Source organism: Dinoponera quadriceps, unplaced genomic scaffold (genome assembly GCF_001313825.1).
Source record: "Dinoponera quadriceps isolate SergipeBrazil2010 unplaced genomic scaffold, ASM131382v1 scaffold2094, whole genome shotgun sequence".
NCBI lineage: Eukaryota > Metazoa > Arthropoda > Insecta > Hymenoptera > Formicidae > Dinoponera > Dinoponera quadriceps.
Window position 1 is genome coordinate 315996 of NW_014557105.1, and position 26557 is coordinate 342552.

At 48.9% G+C, this 26557-nt stretch overlaps 1 protein-coding gene across 1 annotated transcript in view; it reads right to left on the reverse strand.

The window, feature by feature from the left end:
* LOC106748633 overlaps positions 1-25606 on the reverse strand; it is a 57156-nt gene extending 31550 nt beyond the window's left edge. The window contains exons 1-6 of the mRNA XM_014627343.1: positions 25116-25606; positions 21585-22090; positions 14521-14682; positions 11930-12440; positions 7583-10249; positions 658-662 (exon numbers count right to left, since the gene is read on the reverse strand). Coding sequence (XP_014482829.1) covers positions 658-662; positions 7583-10249; positions 11930-12440; positions 14521-14682; positions 21585-21786 — 3547 coding nt within the window. The 5' untranslated portion in view covers positions 21787-22090; positions 25116-25606. The remainder of the gene's footprint in view (positions 1-657; positions 663-7582; positions 10250-11929; positions 12441-14520; positions 14683-21584; positions 22091-25115) is intronic.
* Between the last annotated feature and the right edge of the window lie 951 nt (positions 25607-26557).

Sequence of the window (26557 nt, forward strand, 5' to 3'; positions counted from 1 at the left end):
GGGAGGGAGAAAAAGAGACAGAGTGCACGGTTTTTGTTCCACGACAATCGACGCCATTGTGACGGGATAATTGGAAATTGGCGTTGAGGCGGCGGCGTTTTAACGCTGCCGCGAGACGTCGTCGTCCTCATCGGTTTCCGATAGCGCGACTACTAGTTACCAGCCGAATGCGCTCCTTTCCTAACGTACGTCCGCGTTCATCCGCCTACGCGCGCGTCCGGGTTCCGGAAATGTTAACCTTTGCGTCCGCTCCGTCCGATGTTATCGACGTTATCAGTGTGAAAAAAAAATAATTAACGACTGATCTCGGAGTCTTATCAACGAAGCCGACACACGTGTGCCGATTGTCGCGACGAAACCGCGATAACACCGTTAACCCAATGACCAGTGTTTCATTTGTATATGGAACGCTCCTCTTTCGTTGAACAGAATTATTTGTATTTTTCTTTCCAGCAGTAAATTGTCGAGTTTTGTCTACACTTTGGATAAAAAATAATGTTAATATTAATCCGACTGCCCTACACTGGAAAAAGAAGGTTTCTGTGAGAAAACAGGGAGCAGATGATAACTCGGCGATAAGAAGTGGACAAGAATCTCCGTTCTCGTGATTGAGAAACTTCGTTTGAATATTCAGCTGCATCGAAACTCGGTTGAGACTACTGAGACGAACAATTGGCCGAGTGAAAACCCCCTGCAGAGAATTTTTCGGTTCCTACAGTCGGATTTTCTCCTCAACTCTACCATCTTGTCGGGAGAAAAATTGTGATTCGCGCCGAGATGAATATAAATTTTAACCGAGAATTTTCATCGTGTTCTTTGTCAGTGCGGGGGGAGTAAATAGAACGAACCTTCGACTGAAAACGTTGGCGAAACGATCAGGACCTTCGACGGGTTAATGGCGTAAACACGTCGCTCACGTCGCCGAAATATCAATGGGCGACCGCACATGTCCGATATGCGGCGCGTCGGCACAGACGCCACTCCGGAGATGCCAATCGCAATCGAAGCAAATTGGATCTCACGCCGGGCGAGTCGCACCGACTAACTCCCGCCTTCCGCTTTCGATCGCCCCTCCTCGCGGGGGGGGGGGGGGGGNNCGGAGATCTCGCGACGGACAGTAGCCGCTTTATTGAGTAGCGGTCGAATGATATCGATAGAGTCCACACCGACGAGGAGGAGGACAGTCATTAATGAGACACTTTCTAGCCGTCGCGAGCCGAGCGAGGAGAGACGCATTGATAAGAAGCCGGATACGCACAGAGCGAGCCACTATTCCAGGAGAACCTCGCGAGAACCTCGTTAGTTTCACAAATGAGCAGTAGAGACGTTCCGTAATCTGTTACAGCCGATGACCCCGCGCGCTGACCGCGAGTTACGCGATTGCGAATAATCAACACTGTGAGAAAGAGAGAGAGAGAGAGAGAGAGTGAGGGGGGGAGGGGATAGTGTTATCATCATTCTAAGACAATTTCTCTAAGCATGTTATAGCAATAATTTGGCAGTAAAAACTTTGAGAAGAAAAATAAAAAGAAAGGGAAAAAGCTGAGATATAGATAATTTAATCAGCGCTGTGGGACTCCCCCCAAACGCAAAAGTAGGGAAAATAATTATAGAAGAAAAGAAAAAATAATTGAAGGTAAAGCAATTAATTAGGTATATGAGTACAATTACAAAATAGAGAGAGAGAGAGAGAGACTCGCGCGGATTATCCGCTCGGCGGAGCGATTCGATCGCGAGGTGATTCGTCAGCTAACCAACTGGCGCGCTACACGTGTACGGTAATTGAGACTTGCTCAGCTGCTTGAGTAATTAGCCGCGTCTGCATGACCCGCGACCCAGCTTACTTATATCGAAGCTTCGTTCCCGCGGCGCGGCTCGACTTATCCCGCGGCGTGCTTTTCACGCGCTCCGAAGCGCGACAGTCGGAGAGGCTACTTGTGTTGAAATTTTGACGGCACTTTGACGCTCTTGAGGATAGTTCGCGCCTACTTGGCGCCCCTACTTCGGTGGCCTGTAGATTAATGAAAACCTACTTTGACGATATCGGCACTTGTCAACTTCTCCCTTCAATCTTCAATTCTACAGATTTCATTTTAACCCTCGAAACAACATGTTTTAACGTTGAAACGGGGAAAATGGAAATTTAAAACACTATCTGGGACATCAAAAGAGGAGAAAATTATGCTGTAAACAAATTTATGAAGATATATAATAAAAGATTTTTTTTTAATCTAATTTTATCTATCATTATTATTATAAAAATTTATTATTATTATTAATAAAATTGAAATTTTAAACCTATTTTGCTATCTGAATTCCCATATTATAGAATCAAAGGTTTAATTTGTTCTACATATTTTTTTGTTAGTCACGTGTTCTCTATTTTCATAATTATGATTATTTGTTCTCTATTTTCATAATTATGATTATGTCGGTCATTTATAATCTTTCTATAATTCACATACATTAATTAAATTAAATTTAATTTAATTTAATTGTTTTCCCGTAAATAAAAATTATTACCATTGTTACAAACGTAGGACCAAAATTTCGACTCGGATAATTATTATCGAGTCTCATGGCGCGCGCGCGCGAGAGAGAGAGCTTAGTTAAAAATTGTAGGAGAACTGCGGAGTGCAAATGGAATTACGATGCGGAAGCCTCGCGCGCGCGCACGCGCTCACTCACTCGCTCACGCACGTGAGCCGACGCGCGCTGCGCGCGCGGTTTTATTATCGCCGCATAGCGTGAGATCATGTTTATAAGCGCGACCCACGATGGGGAATCATCGGGCGGCTTTCTAAAATTAGTATACGACCGCTCGTAAAAACAACGACGCTTTTCGAGACCCTGAAAACGCATGTTCCCTCCATGATATCTCGCCGATCTTGCGATGTCACATTCAATTAATATCGATAATGAATCGAAATCTTGACCTCATGTTAAACCTTCAATTTTCAACACCGTAGGAACTATGAGATAGCAAGATAGAAGTTCACATACAAACAGACAATTCTAAGAATACAATTTATTCTTCTTTAGATTCCTCGATAGTGTCTTAAATTTATGTTTTCGCCGTTTAAGCGTCAGAAACGGATTGTTCAAGATAGAATTGAAAATAAATCCGCCGAATTGAGAGTTCAAGAGAGAAGTTAAGCAATGTCGTCAAAATAGATTTAACCGTCTATACGGGCTACTTAAATAGGCGTCAATTATCCATGAGGGCGTCTAAGTAGCGTGAAAATTTCGGGAAGTGTGCACCAAGGATATCAGATGAAAAAAAAAACATATCCGACGGAAATTCAACTCGCGGGCGAGCGACTCGTCGGCGGACGACTGGTAGTACGCGGAATGAGCGCGGGAGTCGCGCGCCAGCTTAATTGCGCCGTCGTTAGAGGCGGCTAAATGGGCGCGTTTGTTGCCGTTTTTACAAGGCGGCGAAATAGAAAGGCAGAAACGGGCCGTGAAAAAGCGCGGATAAGGCGGACTCGAGAACGACTCGAGTGAGGAGACCGTGGCGGACCCTTCTGCGATTTCACGACGACGAAGGGAGCAAAAGGTCCGCGGATCTCCGCGGTAAAGCGGACGGCGAGCCGCCTCGTAGAGAGAACGCGACTTCCGGACTCTCGAACCGGAATGGAATACGATTAATAAGGCGACTGCCTGGCAGCCGCACACCTACATGGGTGTGCAAGGTGTATATTTAACTATGGCATGCACGCACCAGCGAGCGAGCGAGCGAACGAGTCTCCAGCTCGCGTCGCGCCAAGACGACGTCGGTTAGCTCGGAGCTCGCAAGAGACACTCGCGTGAATTTCTCACCGAGAGAGAACGACGCCGGGACACAGTCGGTCCAAAAAGCAATCTCGATACTAAATTCCCGTCACTTCAGAAACCTCGTGGAACGGCACACGAAGTCGAGCGGAGAGACGACAAAGGGAGCAGGCGCTCTCTAAATTCCTCGTAGTGAAATCTCACTCAAAACGTGTGAAAATTCACTCGGATCGACGGTGAAAATCGACCCCGAAGAGAGAAGAGCGCCTTCTCGTATCTCTTGATTGTAATTGCACGGTGAAGCAATTATAGTCGGGGAATCCATGTTTGTGTTAACGATAATTACCTCATGCGCACACATTTTGTTGGCACCCCCTTTTTTTTTTGTGAGAAAAGCAAAAAGAAATTGGCCAGTGTCGAAAGTGAATGATAATTCTAGTGTGAGATGAATCTTTCTTTTCTTTTTCTCTCATTGTATCGCCACTCGGAATCGCAAGAGAGTGAATGTTTAATTCAAACTGTAGAGTGAATTCTTAATCCACACGAATATTTCCGTTAATTAAAGTGAGTGTTCCAGTGACTCGAATTCGAGCGGATAGGCCGTCTACCTACTTTTCGAGTGGAATTTCATTCAAAAAAAATTTAGAGAGAGAGAGAGGGAGAAAGAGAGTACCAAATGGACATGTTATTTCCATTTCTTAAAAGCCGCCGGACAAATTTTACACCTTCGGGAGCTGGAGCCCGCTCGCTATTTTGCATACCATTGCATAACTAAATCCAATTATACCGCATCCTTCCGAAATGAGCGCAGCTCGCGGACTCCAGCCACTTGCGAAAGCTCGAATGGCGGCTTCCTAAATTACATCCCGCAGCTTGCGGGATGATTCATCGCTCCTAAACGCGAACGGGCGTGGGATATCGACTCCGTTCTGTTTAACGTCTCGCCAAACAAACCGAGATAGGCAGCCGCCGAAAATCCCCCGCTGTTACAAACGAGATAATCCTTCAACGAAGTAGCGTGCATTAGAGAGCGAGAAAATCAAAAAGAAGCGGAAAGATTCAATTGAAAAAATAAAAAATGTAAAATCGCGCGATGTCTCCGAAGCGCCTCGAGGAATTATCGTGTCGTCTAAATAAATAAGTCATTTCTCTCCGCCATGTCTTCCACGTGTGCACAGAGAAAAAGATTTCTTTAGATTCGATAAAATTATCTTAATTGAAACCAAAATTTGTTTCTTCGAACAGGACTGAGAAATGTCTGATTCGATACACAGGACTGTTTGGTTTCTCAGACAATAAATATCTTTACGTCGAGCAACATCTTTTTTTCGTTCTCTCATCCGAACACTACAATGGTTGTCACGAGCAATAAATTATTTGAAAGAAGCAATACAATGTTGGAAAAATATTAGAACGTTTTCTTTGTTTTCTGGAACAACAGTTAATACATAATTAAACAAACAAATTTTTTTACTGGAAACAAAACATTATTTCCTCCAAACGATACTGTTTTATTCCATCAAACAACATGATTAACTCCAGTGAAATATCACTTTCACTCAAAGTGAGATATTTGATCTTAAATTATGTTGTTTATATTAAACAAACACAAGTCAAACGCTATATATACTAAATCCGAAGAAACTTTTTTTCTCTGTGTACGTGCGTATCATCAGCAACGCGTTTTGCGCTTTTGCGGAATTGGCAATTTATTCACCGCACGTGTTGCAAAAAGAAAATAGTCTCCCACTCTTTCGCCTGAAACAGAAACAGCTCTTTCTTCTCCCCGAGGGAGCGTTTTCGGCGCAGCTGAATCGAAACGGGAGACGACGCCGCTTCGGCGAAATGTAATACGATAAAGCAAATGTTTGTTAAAGGCGCAAGAGGGAGGCATCAGATAGGACGTTCCCAGAAGAGCGATGTTGATTGGCGGCGGGCACGGCAGGCCAATGAAAATACGCCGGCGAGAAATTACGAGCGATCCTCGACGAGATCACGTATCGTAATTATTCTCTCCGACGTTCCGCCCGATGCGCGTCCGCGTGATATTCGAAAGGCGGGATTCACCGCGACCATCGACGGAACGGACGCTTCATTTTTCCGCGCGCGAATCGGAAAAGCGGGTCGAAATCAACGAGACGACCTGTCGGGGGGACCGTCGTCGGAAGAGCGAAGTTTCAGTCGATCGGGAGAAGAAAGAGGCGGGGGAGGATCGGAGGGCGGTTCGGGCGAGTTGTAAAACGCAATTAGGTCGCGGGAATGACGCGCAGGGGCGGGGGAGAAAAGGGGGGAGGGCGAACGTTTCCGCGGACCGGAGAGAAATGACGAGAATCAGCCGGGGGAGGTCCGACACGTCGGGCTTGCCTGGCGACGTGGACGCGCGTATGTTGGGTGGTACGTGGTGGTCTCGCGCGTGTACGTGGACGCGAGAGAGTGAAATTACATCGATTGATTACGGTGTGCGCGCGATTAGAGAACGGAATTAGACGGACCGGGCGGGTGACCGCTCGTACCCGTTCGTCCGAGTCGCGCGCGAGACGGGAGGAAACGAATGCGCGGCGTGTTTCGTCGACGGTGCGATTGCGACAACGCAGGCGGTGTTCGGTGTGGGACGAAATGAAAGTAGATTTAAACAAAACGAACCGAACGCGGCGATCGCGCGCTGGCGTGCGACGGTGTGGGACGATAATGGAGGCGACACGCCGAGGAATCGGGCGGAATCGCGCCGTGATCGGCGAGTCGATATTTAGACGGGCCTAACGCGGCGGTCAAAGGCCGTGGAAAATCGAAGAAAGCGGGCTCGCTGGCTTGCAACGGCAGACGTCGCGACGTCGACGAAGAGGAGCGGAGGAAACGCTTCGTGCGACACGGCGAAGCCCCACCGGCCGTTGCGGACTGAAGATCGCGGATTAGAGATTGGAGTTCGAGTTTGGCTCGGCTTGATTTTGACTTTGACTCTTGATCACTTTGACTGTGGCTTTGCCCCGATCGGTCGAACTTCAATCTGCAATTCTCCATTTGCATTATATCGATTGAGGCAAATGTAAAGTATCAAATCAGACATCGCAGATTAGACATTAGAATTCGATTTTGACTCGCTTTTGTTCCGATCGGTCGATTTCAAACTTCCCAATCCGCGATTCTTTAATAATACTTCGGTTCGCGTAGGTTTAAAGCCAATGTTAAATTAGGTGTTGCAGAAATTCAAAATTGCGGATTAGGAATTAAAATTCGATTTCGGCTTGGTTTTGATAATTTCGATCTGGCTCGCTTCGGTGCCGATCAGTCAGGTTTCAGTCTCCCAACGTCTAAACTGAGAAACAGGCTTAAGACGCACGAGGCGATAATGGCGACAATGATCCTACTTACGTATTATTACATTAGCTTTAGTCCGATGTTGGGAAAAAGAGTGACGCAAGGATGGTAAATAGTAAACACCGGCATATCGGCAGTCGTCGGTACCAAAGATATATTGGCGGCATGACTCGACGTAAACAGTGAGAGAAAGAAAGAAAGAAAGAGAGAGAGAGAGAGAGAGGGGGAGAGAGGGAGGGAGGGAGAGAGAGAGAGAGAGATCGATCGGGGAATCGACGTTCTCAAAAACGTAACTTAGAAATTAATCGCGCCGTTGTTACGTCGCGTAACAACGATGAACGAGACCATCGTTATCAAGTTTGACAAGCAGCTTTACGAGGGGTAATCAGGAACCCCTCCTCTGTATTTACACGACGCGTCCCAACAACTTGTTGCTCTCGGAGGCCTCCGCTCGGCGTGCACGCCGAACGTTCGGTGGTCTCACGCGACTCACCTGACACTGGAAGCGCTTCGCTGAATGTCCACATTGTTCCTCCTGCCGGCTTCCTCGAGAGTGGCGATCTCCTGGCGTCTCCTCTCCTCCTCAGGCGGGTGCAACGGTATGATGATGTAGTCCGGCTCCTTCTTCTTAGTGGTCGCAGCTGACTGCTGCTGCTCCTCGCTCGTCCTCGGCTCGGCTGTTTTCTTCTGCGCTTCCGAACGCGGAACCTTCGTCCTGCCGCTGAATCTCAGCCTGGAGAACCTCTGCAGGAAGCCGCCCAGGCCGCTCTTCTTCCTCTCCTCGCTCTTCATGACGGACGACGACGACGTCGTCGACAACGGTAAGGACGATAATGAGGACGAGGCGACGGTGGCCTCGTACTTGCCGCCGTGCTCCTTCTTCCTCGGGGTAGCGACGACGTACGGCCGCTTCGCGATTGTTACGGCCGCGTCGTCCTCGTTGCTGCTCAGCGCGCGCTCCTCGTGACGTTTGTCGCGATCACCACGATGATTCGTATCAACTGCCACGGCCACCGTCGGCTTCCCACTACGTTCGTCGGCTCTCGTCCGGCCGTCGGGTGGGGACGAGCCAACACCGTGGACACTCTGCCCCCCCTCCTCCTCTTCCTTCTTTTCCACCACCTCCGCCCCGTCGCCCGCTTCCTTCTCGCGCTCCTCCGCCGTCTCCTGCCTCGCCGTTTGTTTCTCGATCACGACCCTCCACAGACGTTCGCCGGCGCCCCGGCCGCCAGGACTCGGGGCACGCTCCTCGCTCGGCGCGTTCCCCGAGTCCTCCTCCCGGCGATTCTCGCTACCGTCGTCCTCCGGAGAGAACTCACCGATCGGGCCGCTCTCCTCTGCCGCGGGCTCCTCGACGGGATGTTCCAGGACAGCAGCCTCCTCCAGCCGCGGCGGTATCTCCGTCTCGGTCCTCTCTCGCAGAACGACTCCCTCCAAGTAGGACGCTCCTATGGGTTTGGTTTCCAAGCAGGGGTAATCTACCTCGTCGTCTACCAGGCGCGAGCGCGCACTAACATCGCCACAGACCGAAAATGGACCCGAGTTTTTTTTTATCTGACCGAAGAGCGAGTCGGCCGGGTCGCTGCTGCTGATCGTGCGGGAGGAGGCGGTGTTGTTGTCCGCCGGTCTGTAGTACGAATCCTCGCTGATGTTGCTGCCCGAGCCCATCTGGCGCATCACGTCGGCGACCCTCGGTGCCGAGGAGCGGCCGGACGCGGAGGAGGCCTCCTCCAGTTCGTCGCAGGCGTCCATCCGGTGGAACGCCGCTCTGCCGCTCTGCATCGCCTTCACGAAGTACTCGCTCTGCTGGGCCAGCTCGTAGCTGGCGTTGTTCAGCACGTGCCTCCGGCCGGGCGAGCCGGCTCGCTTCGGAACCTCCTCCTCCTCGTCGTCCTTGCCGCGAGCAAGCCGGAAGTTCCGCTCGTCCACCTCGAACTGCTGGGCCAGCTCGTAACTGGCGTTGTTCTTCACCCTGCGGCTCCTCACACGGCCGGACGGCGTTCGCTGGATCGTCTCCATCGCCAAGATGGCGGCGTTCGCGACTCCGGAGGCCGCGGCCTCCTCCACCTCGCGCTTGAACTGCTTGATCGCCTCGTCGATCTCGTTCTCCGTCATCATCGCCATGTCCAGGACGCAGTTGGCGCGATCCTGCGTCTTCACGGTCGTCGTCCTCGGCTGCTGGCGCGGCTCACCGTGATCCGCGCCGACCTTGGCGCGCTCTTCGCCGCTCCTCTTCTCTTCGCGCTCCGCGCTCTCCATCAGCGCGCTCTGCTGCGCCGGCTGCGTCCTCACCGAACTGGTCAATGTGACCTTGCCGCCCGTTGTTGTTCCTCCCGGTGCCTCGTCGTTCTCCGTCGAGCTGCTCGTTCCTTCCTCCTCCTCGGAAGCGGTCCTCCGCTCGTCTCGATCGCCGGGCGCGGCGGCCTCCGCCATTTCGTGGCCGTTCATCTCCTCGTCGTCGTCGTCGCGACTATCGTCGACGCACGCGACGACGCCGCAGAGATTCAGATCCACCGGCACGCTCGCAACCCGCGTGTAGTTCTCGAAGAGGCTCGACGTCGACACGTAGGAGGTCGTCCTCGAGGTGCGAGGAGCACCCTCGCAGCCGTTCAGCCGTGCTGACTCCTCGATACTGCCGAGCAGACTGGGCGCGCTCTGCGACTTGTCCGTGAATCTAAAATTAAAGCGCTCCTCGTCGCTCCACCCTTGGTACTGCTGCTGCTGCTGTTGTTGGCGGCGGCAGCGACGGTGGTGGTGGTGGTGGTGGTGATGGTGACGGTGATGATCGTGCTGGTCGTACTGCTGCTGTTGGAACTGCTGCTGCGAATGCTGATGATGATGATGATGGTGATGATGATGATGGTGGTCCGCGGCACCGTTGCCGCCAGCGGCGACGGCTATATTTAACCTGGCGGTCTTCTGCCCGGACTTCAGCTCCAAAAGTGCGTCCCTCTTCGTCTCCACGCCGATCTCCCGCAGGTCGATCGTGTTCCGGTAGTCCAAGGACGTCGCGTACTTGCCGGACTCACCGAACAGCAGCAGATGGTCGTCGTAGCCGCTCGTCGTCAATCGGGACTCGTTCGCGCCGCTCTCGTCGTCGTACTCCTCGAAGTCGTCCTCGTCGTCTTCCTCGTCGTACTCGTCCTCGTGCCAGAAGTCTCTGTTTCGTAGGTACGGTGAGAATATTGACGCGCGTGGACGTGCTTGTTTCGTTTCTACTTTTCTCCCTTTTATTTATTTTTTTTCTTTTCTTTTCCTTTTTACGTCTCAAAGGCACTCGCGAGGGTTAAACCACCGCGAGATTCGGCAACTCTCGGTCGCTCTCTCGATAATCTTCTGACGATTATAATATCGCACGGTAAAAGTCAAGGTGGTCTCCCCTCAGGGTCGCGATTGCATTTAACTTGGCCGTAAAACGATCGTCGTCGCACGCGGCGGAGTCTGTCGGCGCGCCTTGCCAAGAGAACTTGAAACGCTCGCCACACCGGCTTCTTCGGGCGGACGCGAAGATACATTGTTCAACCCTGTCGCGTCCGAATCGAGGCTCGAAGGAAGCGAGAAGATATTTGCGATTATTCCGGGATATGTGCAAAAAGGAAATAATTATCGGAAGGGTGGAGTTTACGCGCGAGTTTACCTCGGAGACGAGATGAACCTTTGGGGAAGTGCGTAGATTATTTGGAAGCGTCCAGCTTGACGCGGGGAGAATTTCGAATCGTACTTCGCTGTAGAATGCAGGAGAGAATCGGCAGAAATAATGAAAACGGTACACCGCCGGTCGACCGGAGTGAAGGAAAGCGGATGAGGCATTTCTAACGGAGACGCGCACGGCGTACGACGAATGCACTTACCGTTAGTCCCCGCAGACTGCTAATTCGGGAAATAATTCGTGATTACAATAGTCGTGTGTCTATTCTAATGAGGCGCGTAAAAATAGGCGGGTGTTAAATGACGCGTGTGCGCGTGCCAAGAATAATAAACAAAGGCCGCCCGTGGTGGTTTCCGTTAGAGGATTGCAACGCAGGTGATGCGTAAAGTTTCGGAAAAATGATCGCGCGCGTGTACGCGAAAGCGAGTAACGTTAAATCGCGTCCTCAAGGTAGGTGGCGTTTGCACAAGCCCACACAAGAGACATATTTTCAAATAAGAATTAATACGCACGGTGTTACCTCTTCTACGCTCCTTGTTAAGGATATAATTTGGAGATAAACATCTGTTATTCGAATGCCTATTTATTTCGCGTTATCAGGCGTGAGAGCTGCTCGGCCGCCAAGAATAGTGAGAAAAGTGAGTTTCGTTCTTGAAGTAAGTAAGAAAATAGTGAGTCAGCCTTTGGAAAAAGTGAGTAAAAAGCGAGTCAAGTAATTTGTATGTTAAAAATTGAATTTTTTATCAAACTATTCCTCTAAGAGATCAAAAGCATTGATCTTGTAGTATATCAATGTATGTAAATGTATGTAAATGTCAATGAAGAGTAAAATTTGAATTTTGGGGAGCCGAAGAAGTTACACATGACACATAGAATCTAAACTTTACTTTATATGTAAACTCAGTCTTAGACATATGTGTTCAGATACAATAAAACTCCTTAAAAAAAATTAACAGAAATTAAATTTTTTTTTATGCTTTTTTTTTCAAATATGCATTTCTAAATACGTGAGGAGAAATGAGAAAGTGAGTCGTTCTCATGCTTGCGATATGTATTTTACCTGCCTTTCTCGCGAGAAAAATAATATACTTAATAAATACTTAGTAATAAACAAAAAGAATAGGAAGAAAAACAGGAGAAATAATTTTGTAGAGTAATTTAAAATAAGTGGTACAAGAAAAACGGGCCTACCTTGGACGTTGATTGTTCCTGCTGATATTCGACAGATCGGCGCCCCTCTTCAGATACAAAGGCGCAAAGCCATTGGACATGGCGGCATGACCGAAGCTCTCGTCCTTCTGACACGTGTCAAGGCTCTCGAAGCTGCGATAAGGCCTGATCCTGGGAAAATGACCCGACAGACTGCTGGCGAAGCCGTTCGGCAGCAGCCTATCATAGTCCTGTTCCAAGCTGTCAGGCGAGTCGTTCTCCGGATGCGAGGCGTTCGACCTGTTGGAATACTCCAGCGAGTCGAAGCTGTAGCTGGACGGCGACAGGGTGGCGCAAGTCCTCTCCAGCGACTCGAACTGCAGCAACGAGCTCGACCTGGAGGAAGCTGTGGACCTGGACGACCTCGGCGACGCCGGGAACTCGTCATAGGTCACCTGGTGGTGCTGGTGGTCGGCGCCGTGGTGGTCCCGACGACGTCGCTTCTTGGGCACCACCGAGTTGCACTCGCTGCCGCTGCCGTCTAACCGTTCGTCTTTCGGGAACGTCAACGAGACGCGATGAGGATGACGACGACGACGAGAGGCGCGCGACGAGAAGTCGAGAGAGTAAAAGCGAGACGAGCGCGTGGCCTAAACCTACTTTACGGAATCCAGAGCACCCAGAGCATGCAGTGACGTTGCTTGTTTTTAATTCCGCGAGTCTCGTCGTCAGGATGGCTCCGGAGAGGGAGCCCCCCCCCTCCCCCCGGCTGTTTAACGACCCACTTCGTAAAATCGAGTCGCGGAAGTCACTCGGCCGCTCCAATCACGGTCGTCACTTTCGCCCCGTTGGGCTTCCGACGTCAGGAAGCCCCACGGTTCATTCAACCGGAAGCGGCGTTTACCGGCACCGTCGCTTGTCTGCTTCGTGACTGTCGCGCGTATCACGCGCGTGATCGACCGTGTATCGGTTATCGCCGATTCAGCCGTCACGTTTCGCGCACGGTCGTGCGGACGTGCACGAGAAGGCGCTCGTTAAAATTCTTCACCGCGAAAAATTTCATCTCTCTCTCTCTCTCTCTCTCTCTCTCTCTCTCTCTCTCTCTCTCTCTCTTACTCTGCCCGATAAATCCATAATTGAGAAGTGAAAAGGATGTTTGAGATGTATGCAGAGAGAGAGAGAGAAAGAGAGAAAAGGATTTCTTTAGGTTTGAGAAAGTTTTCTTGATTCAAACAAACTTGTCTTTCGGAATGGAGTAACAAACGAATGTTTGATTCAATTAATAGAATTGTTTGATTTTTCAAGCAACAAGTATCTTTACGTCAGATAATATATTTTTTCGTATTTTCATCCGAACATTACAATAGTTGTCACAAGCAATAAAATATTTGAAAAAGAAATATAATATTATGTTAGAAAAATATTAAAGAATCGTTCTACTTGTTTCTCACAGTGGAACAAAATGTTTGATACATAACGAAATAAACTTTTTTATCGGAAACCAAATATTATTTCCTCTAAATAATACTGTATTATCTATCAAATAATATGGTTTATTCTAGTGAAACAACAACGTTCTCATTCAAACAGAATAATGTTTGATAGTAAATTATGTTGTTTACATCAAACAAACCCAAGTCAAATACGTATATACCACATCCAAAGAAACCTTCTTCTTCGTGTAAATATTAAAAATATGGAAAAATGTTAAAAATACTCGGAGGAAAATAGATTACATCGATGAGGGATCGTGTTCGCGCGTCGGGAAATTCGCGATTCGCGAAATGCAATCGCGTTTGTCGTTACATCGATAAGACGAGCGACTTAGATCGCGGAGGAAGCAGCGGGGATGCGAGAGAGATCAATCAACGGGGATCCGTGCGTTATTTTAGAGTTGCATTTAAGACGACGCTCCGTTCGGAATCTATCCGTCTATTTTTGACCTTATCGTCGACTTCATCTGCCTTTCGCGGGCCCTCTTCTCAAGCATTCCTCCTCTGCCGCGACCCTCATATCGAGAGGCATCCGTTATATAAAAAGAGAAAGTACACGCGCGCCTGCAACGCTGCAACCACATACAGTTGACTGTCACGACGGTAACGTACTCGGAGGCGTTTAAAGAGCACGTGGGCGCAAACGAGACGCCCGTTGACGCGTATCCTTTCGTCACACTAATCCGCAGGATCTCGCAATTTTTCGCGACTCCGCGGACTCTCGCTTTTGTTTGAAATTTCACCCGACGCTATATCGCATACCATCTGGATTTCTTTTTCCTTTCTCGACTTTGTGTATTCCGCGAGTGATCGCGATTTCGCTTCCTGACGTCGGAATTTCCGTGTTCGACGTCGATTATGGCGCAAACGCGACATAATCGTGACGAGTAATAATCGCGCGAGCGCGACGATTACACAGTCGGATTTATCTCGCAGCGCTTTAATGGGCCGGAAGATTAGGCCATCGAGAGGAAAGAGAAAGTAGAACGGCCGGCCACGCGAACAATGTCTACTCCCGCCCGATCTTCGCCCCGGGCGACGAAGAACAATGTTTCACAAGATCGTCTTCGATGCGGCGCCCGTTCCGTAATATCCATCGGCCGAACGGGTGCGTGCATCGAACGGTCATAAAATGCTTACCGGCGGATCTCTGCTTCGCTCTGATATGAATCACGCTCTCAGTCTCCGAATCAGATCCCAACCAATACGTCGTCCCGCTGCGGTCGGAGTCGCTCTGCAGATCGTCCGACGTCTCCTCGAGAATGGTCTCCAGAAAGTCTACCTGCTGTACCAGCACCGTATCTGCAAACACATTCATTTTCAAAATCAATGATTGCAGTTTTACAGTTTCGGAAGAAACCCGTTTTTTTTTCTCAAGTTTCCCGCGAATTTCTTCCATTTATATCTCAAGGGTCCCAAGAATTCGTTTGGAAAAACTCACGTGTGTTCAGTTAAAACTTGCCACATTTATTTTTTTTCTTTTTTTTTCATAAAGAAGGAAAGAAACTAAAAACATTTCTCGGAAAAATTGAAAAAAAATATTGTTTTCTCCGAAAATTTGAAAGTGTATCAATGACTATTTGTGCAACACTGTATAATTCGCTCGAGGAAGAGAGAAGGATAATGTTAATATTAATATTACTTGCGGTCCGGAAAAGAGATTAATAAAGATTGATATATTACACATATTTAATACACCAAACATTATTAGTTAACAGAAGTATTTCTAAAATCAATGATTATTTGTTCAACACTGTAATTCGCAAAAACATTAAAGGGCGAGAGAGATAAGTAATATGAATATTGCGTACAGTCCAATAAAATGCTAATAAAGTTTAGTAAATTGAAAATTGTATTAAAGCTTCCTTGATGAAGCGAAAATAATGTTAACGTTGCTCGTGATTCGCGAAACATTTCCGCTCGCTGAATTTGAATTCGGTTTATCGACGAGAATCTGTATTCGACTTTCCTGATAGTAATGATAATTTTCATTGAACATTCCACCGATGGTGGGAATTGCGCGTTAGTTTCACGCGTCGCTCATGTTCTCGGCGCGCGTACGTCACTTTGTCGCCTCGTTGTCTGTAAAATTCGCGTCCAACGGAGCGTATAATGTAAACTCGTTCGTGTCGTCGTTTTATCGTCGAAAGCGCGGCCAGCTGAGCTCGCAGAAGCCAAGCGAAATTCTTAACGAGAGCTTGTGACTCACTCGTTATCGACGGCTTTATGCGAGCGCAACCATTATTACGTCCGAAGATAACGTAACTGGAAGGTCGTCCACCTCTCCAACCGAGCTTTCGCTGTCTCTCGAAGCCGGTTTGCGGTATTTTGGAACGCCTGTACCCATGCAACACCGTCCGACAATTACGGTCTTTCCTCTCGCAATATCAAGCCGATTTGCCCTTGGAATGAAAATCTCAAGCAGAATTGCAATTCCAAGGACGAATCAACGTGAAATTTCGGGGAAATATCTTACAAATAATCTTTCCTCTGAAACAAAAATATCTTCTTCACGCAAAGCTTTCATGCGTATCAAACCGTAATATATAATTCACTGTAACATCAACTTGAATTGAAATTAATTCCCCGCAATTAATACGTCGGTTCAAATGAGTTCGGTCACACAGGGAAACGTGAATTTCGTGTGAAAAGACATCGCGGCGAAGATGAACGCGGGTGCAATGGGTCAATCGCCGATCAAGCGTTCTCTCCGGCGAGAAGACAAAACAACAGGAACGCACGGCATCTCCTTCGTACGTTCCTGCCCCCTTCGTCATCGCGCTATGAATGATGGCGTGAACAGTTAGCCGCTGGGAACGGGTCGCCGCATAGTTGCACGGCCGAACGCTAGAATGCATTCGATGTAGCATTCTAAACCGCGACTATACCGCGGCTCTCCCGTGGAAAAGTCAAGCGCTATCTTATCCTTTCATCTGATTGAAATAGTTGCATAACGCACGGCGCGGTAACATTTACACGGTGCGTCGCTTCCCTGCACGCGGTCTCCCGCAACTTATAATTAGAGAGAAATTAAGCCGGAGGAAGAAGACTGATTAATACCAAATCTCCAGAAAGAGAGAGAGAGAGAGAAGTCGCATCTCGCAGGAGAAAGGGCCGATCTTTGGAATTGATCGTCATTCGTCGATAACCCTCAATCGCTCGAAAGTACACGGTGATTAAAGCACTTTTCGCGCGTAACTTTCCATACCGATAACGCTATCAAAATAAACTTTGCACATCTGCATCGGGCCTCGAGCCGCGATTGTAGTGCCCTCGGAGCGCGACGAACGCTCGCGAGCCGGCGTGAGAATTAATGAATGAAATGGGAAAAGGTTGGAGCCATGCTCGCGCGAGAATTTCCTTTGAAGTGTTCTTCCCTGCATGAGCGTCGATATTTTATCGCGTTACCAGCGCTCACAGTTACATAACGCGCTCACTGCGACCTGAGTCTTGTGCCTCAGATCATAATCTTACGTCTGAATTAAAAATACAGAAATATCGGCCAGAATGTACCGAGAGAGTTTCAATAAAAACCTTAACATTTGTCAAAACTCACTGATAATTTACAGTCATTTCCACACTAAAGAAAAGTTACTAGAATTATTTGAACGTAGCACTTTTTTTCTTTCAGTGTGCTACATTCAAGTAATATTTACTCAATCCAAATAAAATAAACTACTCCAATACTCCTTAGCAAATATTTACTTGAACGTGATACAATTTTCTTTCAGTGCACTACCGCACGATTCCAATTATTTTGCGGCTTGACAATTTACATATATATATATATGTCACTATGTTCATTTTTCTCGTGTAGAATTAAATTTCTAATTGAGTTAAAATTAAATTTTTATTTCAGAGGAAATAATGACCCGAAAAATTAAATAATAAATTTTTTCTCTCGTAGGTCGCTCGGCTAAATTGCCACTTGGACAGCTTGGCGCATCATATTATATCACATTCAGACACGATGCAGACGGCTCTAAAAGTCACCAGTGAGCCTGGCTTAGTCAACGTTGAGACTTCATCGCGTGCCCGGTGTGCTCGAGGTCGGTGAGAAAAGAATCGTCGCAGCGAGTCGCACCGTAAACCCGAGATACGGAACACACGATCATCGGAGCGCTTGGCGCGCTCGGAATCATCGATCGGCCGATCAGCAGTCCGAATAAAATTGCGGAGCCGATTCGAGTAGTGACGCAATGGAACGCGCGGATGCCCGTTGCCACGCCTTGTGAATCGTCGCGCGCGGAAAAGGAAAAAAACATCGCACGCGCGCCTGTGCGCGATTGATCCGGCGAACAAATTAGTTGGAATTGCGCGGCGCATCGGCGAGAAACCGAATCCATCCCGACCGGCCGGTTTACAATCGCCAATGATAAATCGACGCGCACACTTTTTTCTCCCGTGAGTTTCGAGTGCGCGAGAAGCCGGATAAGCGCGACGCTATCGATACTTTATTAAATGAAATCTCTCTCTTTCTCTTTCTAAACACGAGGCACCGTACACCTCGTGGCGATGTTGCGCGAGCAGGTCGTGCCGCTGAAGCGCAATTTGTCTTGCACGAGTGCGGAGGCACGCACCACTATGCAACATCATGGCGGGGCCACCTGTTGCAGTCGCCTGTTGCCGTTCCGTGACTAACGGACGGGAATAAACCGCCGGCTTACATAAAAATAATCGACCGGCCTAGCGTCTTTCGAGGCCTCTCAGCGAATATGGTGATAGCCGTGTGGAGTAAGTTGCACTCGCGAAAAAGACGGCTACGACGCTCCCCGGTCTCTTATCTCTGCCGTGAGATTTTCTAAATTCCTTCTCTCTTCCCTTCTCTTTCTGCTTCTTTCAAATAGGATCAGGAAAACCGGAGCGACCTTATCTCGATTTATGGATTCTCCGACAATCGGGAACTAATAAACAAAATAATTGAAAATAAATAAATTGAAGAAACGCTGATGCATTCTGCATTAAATTAAGTGTCGTATTTTTTTTAATGATGCGTCAAGGAAGCCACTCATAAATTTAGTATTTATCAAGCAAAATTACGTTTCTGTACTGTTATTTCGCTATCCAAATAGTAAGTGTTAATTTGAAACAAAATTGAGATAAGCATATATATATATATATTGTTGATATAAAAATATTATCTTTTTTTATTTTTCTTACTAGTGCTATATTTATGCATCAGTTGATCTAACAGAGATACACAGACAATAGAAAGAGATATATAAGTATTTAATGTATTTCAAGTATTATTACAAATTATAAACTTGACGCCACTGTATTTTCAAAATAAATGGTCAATAATTCTGAAATTTATGTGTAAATGTCTGCATATTAGTCTTTAATATTGTAGTAGTTTTTCGACACAATCTTATTGTTAGTTCAGAAGACGTTACAAATAGGAATTAAAAACAGTACGCCAATCTCGAAGAACACGTATAAAAAATATCTAATTTAGTTGCAAATATCTTAGCTCTTGAATGATTAATCCTTTTCTAATTGCACGAGCAATTAGATAATATCTCAGTGTGTATGTAGTGCAAGTTTAATCGAATTCTTATCAGACCCATTTCGCCTTACAACTTCCTTGCTATCATCGCTGAAGATGACTCAAAAGTTGGACCGAAGTTGCACTCGACTCGTCTGGTAACGTAAACTCTCTCGTCTTGAACTTGATCACTGATTTAAAAATCCACGCGTCTCTAGCCATGTCTTACTTGTACTTTGTAATTAAATCTAACGATTATACATCAGGGAGCCTTTTACGTTCTAATCTAAAATTAATCCCACGCTAAAGTTGCGAACGGCGATACGGCGGGATGTTTTATCCTTGAATAATATTTCATGGTATACTAATTTCGAGAGTGTTGCGCACTTCAATTTCTATCTTGGACACGAGGCTTTCTTTATCCCGAACCGGTCTCGCAGAGCGAATGATAGAAATGAAACAGAGCGGATAACTTTTCTCGCGCGCCGACCGACCGATCAGACTCTATTCGACTCGCTTACTCTCCATTTCTTACCGCGCGCGCTCTCGCTCGCTAATCAATCCACGTTAATTCACGTGCCGTGAAACTCAACAGCCGCTCTTCCCACGTATCGATTAGTCATTGTTACCGCATTCCCATCTAACTCGTTCCATTGACATCTGATTCTGATTGTGAGTCACCGACTATAAAATTCTTCGATGCTCCTTGAGAAGAGAAATTTTTTTCCCGAGACCGACGAAAAATTTAAAAGGGGCACGAAGGATAAAGCGCTCCGGAGAAGGCACAAGGACGAAGAGAATCCGCGATATCTCGTTCTGGAGCGATCGGTGTGGTTATATTATTATCGATCTTCGCGGCATTCGCGGAGCAATTCCACGCGGTCGCGATTTCAATGATCTCAGGCGGCGAACCGCCCCCCGAGATAACCGGTTGACATTGATTGCGTATTATATCAGACGGAAAATTGTATTATTTCCAACTACTTCCCGGAGCTCCTCCTCGCCGGCTCCTTGTCTACGCTCTAGATATCGGCGAAGCTGATATTATTACCGCGATTTCCAGCGGGTAGAAAACGGGGCGGCTTTGCATACAGATCGCCCGTTAATGGCCGGCCTTAATGCGGGCTGCTTTCTACTGAACGTGGGCGGAAGAAACGTTGGAAAAACCGAGCGAGCGAGCAAGCAAGAAAACGCGCGTATCCTCGGCGTTTTCCGTAAACGCCCGCTGCATATCGCAATTTTATCTCATCGAGCTACGCATCGACAGCGACTTCGATTAAGACGGCCGTTAAATGTGCGATCATTCTTGTACTTTATGTCAACGCATTGTCGACCGGCTGTTATTAACGTTGTCCGACTACTGTTTCCGACTATGTCTTCCTAAAATACAGGCATTTAAATAAAAATGAATGATTTTATTGATCTAATTTTTATTATGATTGAATTTAAAATAAAAATTGGTTCCGAAATGTACTAATATTCTTTTTAATAAGCTATGCAATAACGATCCCGTTGTTAGCCATGTATAGGGTGTCTCTAAGTTCACGATAAATATTTTAATAATAAATTCTTCATAAGATGAAAGTTCTAGTATGAAAGTGTCGAGGAAAGTGATTATTTACAGCAACTGTTCAATCTTTAACATAGCTCATCTTTCTAGATAATATCTTTAATTAAAATTCTATTAAATTAATCAGAGAAATTGTCCATTTGGTCGCCCGAAGCTTAGTTCGCGAGAAACTCCACTTTTTCAATCGCTTGATTCTAAAAAGTTATCGATACCTCGGCATTTCTGTATTTGAGCCTTCGTCTTAGAATGTTACAATTTTTTATTAAAATATTTATAGTGAACCTTGAGACGCTTTGTACAATAATTAATTTACCAAAGTGTGTATTTGTCCAAACACGAGTTGACTTGGTTAGTAATATGTTAACAAGTAAGCCTTCTTCATTATTGTGCCAGTGCTTTATTACAAGTTTACCGTAAAGGTAATCTCAGAGATTTTCCGACGAGCAGCGAATACCACGAAACGTTTCCTTTCCCAAGTTAAACGCACGTAGTTTCGGGCCGAGGGGGTTAATCGCTTGGCATGACGAGCGGCAGAACGACGACGACCCAGATCGTGGCGATCGCGCCCGGATTTGCGTCGAAGAGCGATCTAACAGTATTCCCCGGGCTGTTGTTGTTCTACGCCCGCTACCGGAACGGAAATTCACATACAATAGAGAAAGAGAGAAGGGAGAGCGAATTGCGTTTTTCCGCGTTCAAGACTCCCCCAAGACACCGTTTCCGCCTGCCAAGTTGCGAGGTTATCGCTGGGAAAACGACGATGGCAGGGAACGCGAAGCGCCGTACCGAAATAGCGATTAATTTTACACACGCATAAGCCAATTAATACGAATGAAACGCACAATTTAACACAGCGACGTGAGGATCGACGGGCAGTCGCCGTTCGCGAACAGTCGTGCGCGTTTCGCTCGCGTAATTCTCTAAACGCTCTACTTCACTGCTGTCATCAAACACCTGCGGTTTCTGTCTAACGTCTCGACGAGAACGTGTCGCACGTGTCGAGACGTTAGAGCGGTTGGCACGTCACAACAGTGCGCTCCCTCTCTCTCTCTCTCTTTCTCTCTCTCCCTCCAGAGGGCACACGTGCGTACGAGGAAAAAATAAAAAAGATAACCGGAAAAGAGAGAGAGGGAGGGATCGAGTACGAACCATTAGCCCGTAGATCCTCCAAGTGTGTCGGTTGGAAGTGGGAGTGATGCTGCAGCTGGAAGCCGTAGGCCGGAAGCCAGGGATTCGGCCCGTTCACCAGATCCATGTCGGCGGACTCGCAATCCGAGGTCAAGGCCGGATCTTCCTCCTCGTCATCGGCGACGCTGGCCGACGCCGTCGCGCTCGAATCGTTGCCGCTCATCGCGGCGCACCGCCGATCGCGATGACGCCTCTCCGCGTCCACCAGCACCGACGATCGTTAGCCGCTCCGACGAACTGTGAACCCCCTTTCCGCCTCTCCCTCATATCGAGAGAGCCGTACCGGAAGCCGCGCCGTTTCTTTCCGGCCGGGTCGGGCGAGACAGACAGAGAGAGAGAGAGAGAGAGAAAGAGAGTGGACTGCTACTGTTGCTGCTGCTGTGCGACGTCAGATTCGGCGCGATTTCGTCGGCCAGATCCGGACGTTGTCGAGCGCGCTTCTCGCCCGTCGAAAGGACCCGCAGCAGCTGCAACGTAATAAACATAACCCGATTAGTTGGCGAGCGGGAAAAGGGGAGCGTGTAATAATAATAATACTTCCTGACATTTCAGGAGGGATGCATCCCTCCGGCAAGGGAAAAGAGGATTTCGCTCGCGTTCTAAGAGTAGCTCTTTGAGTTTTACAGCTGTCTCCCACCTACCCGACGAATACGGAGCGCTTTTTCGTGGAAGAGCGCATCTCCATAAAAATCGTCGCACGGTCGCACACGACTTATTAACGACTAATTCCATCCAAGTGAGAGATGTCGTAAGATACATGAGAGAGCGCTATCGCGTTTAAGAAGCGCCCTTCAATTTCACCGTCCCCATTGTCGAGTTCCCGGAATTCGAGATAAGTCGAAAGACTCGAAGAGGAGATGTTGGCCTCTCCTCAGCATTCTACGTTGTTGACTTCCTTGAACTCCCAAAGAGAGAGAGAGAGAGAGAGGCTCTCAAACTTTCCCCGCTGGCATTCTCCGGCCGGAGCACGCTGCGGACGGGCAGGAATTCGCGGTGGAATCCGCTCGCGATTCACCTCGGGCTGCGGGGAGGAAGATCGGCCGCAGGGCCGAGCTCTCCTCCGGCGAGTCCTCCTCTTCCTCCTCCGCCGGTCAAAGATACGAGAGAGATAGGGGGCTTGTATCGCGATCGCGAGGAGGTCCTTAACGAGCGCCTTTACCCCAGGCGGGGTGTTAAATATTGCCGTGAGCCGCGGATTTACATGACGCGCCGGCCAGAGAGAATTTTCTCTCTCTCTCTCTCTCTTTCACACGTGCAGGTGGGAGAGTTACGTTTGTGTAATTGGATAAAGATCGGCTCGGGTCGTCGCCCTTCTCTTCCCTGCCTCTTTCCCTGCCGCCCACGACTCTTTTCTCTCCCACCCTCCCCCCGCCGGTTTCCCTATGTGCGATTCCACGAGCGACGGAAATTTTATTACCGCTGTATCTCTTTCGGGAGGCAAAACGAACGGCTTAAGGCCGATACACACGGTACGCTCCGGATGATCTTCGCGGATGAATCGAGTAGGAAGCTGCGCGCGCGAGAGAGAGAGGGAGAGGATATAAAGGGCCGGCCGAAACCGCTGACTAAGAATCGAAAGTTCATATCGATTTCGTAATTCTTCGAGATACGAGAGGCAATACCTGATATTGACGCGCTGTTAGGCCCGTAGTAAGAGTCGTTACTTGAAAGTTACCTTAAATAAGACGCCCCGATTTGAGTTTAGTTATAGATTTGAGCTTTGCATGCGAATGTTACGCGTGACGTTGGATCAGGACGACATTCGACGGTCGTCAAGAGCGAGGAATGCAGGAAGCGGAGAAAATTGATCGGGCTTTTCGCAGCTTCGCGTATCTCTCGCGCACGCCGATCGAAACAATCGCTATCGCCATTATTAGCGGAACGCGCACCCCGACGTGTCCTTGGGCAATTATTTCAAAAGCATGGAAAGTGTTGCGACAGCAAAGAGAACCGGAAAACCGCTGCGCGGCAAAGAGCACAGTGAGCGCATGACTCACTCTTTGTGTTACGGCGCCGCTCGTGTAACGTCACAAAGGTTCCCTTTTTCACCGACCGCGAATATCTCGATCGGACGCGATCTCGGAATCGACGCATTTATCCTCCCGATGTATCGGTGCCCGGGGATTAACGGATCTTTCACCTCGATTTTCACGTCCGAGTAACGGCCGTTTCTCGCGGCCGGCGCGATTAAATCGGGACCGATGCGCGACTCGGCGGATCTCAACGTCGTTAGAAAGTGCGACGATCACCGATTATTAATATCGATCGCGCGTGTCGATCTCTTCCCGTGGTCTCTCTCGCCAGCGACAAGCGGTTACCGCCGAACTGCACCTCGCGCTCTCCTTATACATCGGCGCGTATTTACAATATATGCGTCTGACTGCGTGCGGACGCACACTTTCACTTTACATAATATCCTTTCCTGTCGCGAACAGGGCGACGAGCGTGGATAAGAGCGAGTGTCGCGACGTCGGATCCCCATGGTCACGCGAAGACTCGCCGTTTCGGAGATCCGGCATTCGGAGGAGCTCACCTCAGACGATCCGTAATTCGCGACCGGAAACCTCCTTGCGCTGCTGTAATCGTCGTGTAACTCGAAGACTCATGTGCGTGCACATGTACGGGGTTTTTGCGAATAAAGATGTCCGCCTCGAGCGGCCTCGAATTTTAAAGATCTCAGGACGACCTCGCGTCAAGGACACACCCGCGTCGATCGCATGAGGACCGGCCGATGCTCGTGGGAAAGTTGAAACAGGCTGATCACAGCCGGGGACCCCGAAGTAATAATCTTCCTTACGATTCTCGACTGCTACTCGGCCGATCGATCAAATTGATGACTACGTTTGTACGCAACGCTAATCCGGTTTAGTATCGTTGCATTCCGTCTTTATCGTCCATTGGATGTAAACAAGAGTAGAATGACGAACTCGGCGAACGCATCTTAAACCGGATTAACGTTGCCGTGTAAACGCAGTCGAGGCCGTGGAAAACGAGTGCGCGAATCGAAGAATTAAAATCCCGGCGGAGCGGTTTTCAATTAAAAAGACTTCGAGGGACTCGAGGAGCTCCGTCGAGAGGAGATTTGAAGGAAATCGTGGAATCCGAAAGAATCTCAGACCCGCCTATATCCGCTCTGTCGCGTTTCTCGCGGCGATTTCGCGATACGAAAGAGAGAACGGCAAGGCGCGCGCGTGGCGACACGACCGTGAGGAGAGATAAAACTCGAGAGAGAGACAGCTGTCATTTGAAGAGTCCACGGGAGTGAGGAAGAAAGAAAGAAAGAAAGAAAGAAAGAGAGAGAGAGAAAGAGAGAAACAGGCAGACAAGACGCTCGAGTAGTAAAACAGACGCAATCGTACGCTCGCACGTACGTCGCGTGCGAGAGCGAGAGAGAAAGAGCGAAGGAGAGGAAGGAGGAGAAGAAGACGGAGGGAAGGCAACATCGCGCACTCGGAAGAAAAGTCCGAGTGCGGCGGCGCGGTGGATACCTACCTGTCAGCGTGCATTCCACGATCCCACGGCGTGCTGGAGCCAGCTGCGCAGCTCTCCGCCGAGGTGTTTCCTACGACGACAGGGCCAGCACTCGCGTACACCTTCGCGCAGCCAGTAGCACGTCACACACGAGACACACTACTTTGTCGACTTCCCTTTGTCGCGCGTCGTTCCGGGGCAACGTCAAGCCGGTGACGTGCCGCGACGCGCGAACATGGCGCACTCACTCAGTCGATTCGCACACGGCGGTTACTCGGCGTCGGCACGCGAATACGAACACGGCGGAGGAACGCGAGGGGGAGAAAGAGAGAGAGAGAAAGAGAGGGCTATTTCTCTCTCTCTCTTTCTTCCTTTCCTTCTCTCTTTCTCTCACACCTTCGGGCACGGTGATTCGTCGCGAGTACTCTCGACTCGACGGGACGACGACGCGGCACCGGGACGCGAACGTCGGCACCGGGGCTCCAGTGTTCCGACTTTGAGCACCGCGGGGTAAATACTACAACGTAGCGCGCCGCTTTCGCCCACAGAGTGCCGCACGCTGCGGCCAATCCCCACCCGCGCAGCGCCGCCACGTGGTAGCGACGGTGGCCAATCGCGGAGCGCGGGGCGCGCGCGCCCATTCTTTCGGTCTTGTTCGTAAAGTCGGCCTGTAGTTCGCGCTCGCGCCGAACGGATTCGAAGTATCGATCGTTCGAACGCTCGATCGCGCCCAGGAGAAATGAGAGAACGCCTCGTTGCCGGCTGTACAGGTCGTTCCAGTGCCCCCCGACGAAGGGACGTCCTCGTAAGCGAGTTCTGCGAGCTAACGACGCTTCGTCGATGAGGTGCGATTTCAAACACTCGACCGTTCTATTCGCAGGCGATTCGCCGAGTCTTCGTGTCGCGGACAAGTTGATCGTGAAGGGATACAATGGCGCTTTGTTGCCCTCCCCCCTCCTTTCCGCCGACCGATCGTTAAAGTATCAACAGCTCGTTATTCGCACGATTTTTCTTGCACGTGCATTCTTGATTCTCTGGAGGTTAATAGACGCTTCGGTGCTGATGGACGTTCGCGAACGTTCCAACAGGAAGACCCGTCGACCGATCGCCAGCTGCGCGATATCCTTCCGCGCGATCGGTATTTTGAAACGCGTGTACAGACGAGAACTTGACCCCGCGGCCATGAGCCGATCCGCTCCGCGTTCGGTGTCGGTGACCCGTCTTAAAGAAAGAAACTAATTCCAGGTCCGTTACGCACCGTTCGTGCCGTTCACCCGGGTTCCCGTAATCGTCCGAGCCGAATTTCGAAACAGCCAAAGTTGTCCTGTCGTACGTCGGACGCTTCTTTAAACGCCGAATGCTCCTCTCTCTCTCTTTCTCTCTCAGGTGAGTACGTTGAAAAAAAAAGACGCGCTACACTCGACGTCCCGCGTGCATGATTCAAACGACGAATTCGTAGACCA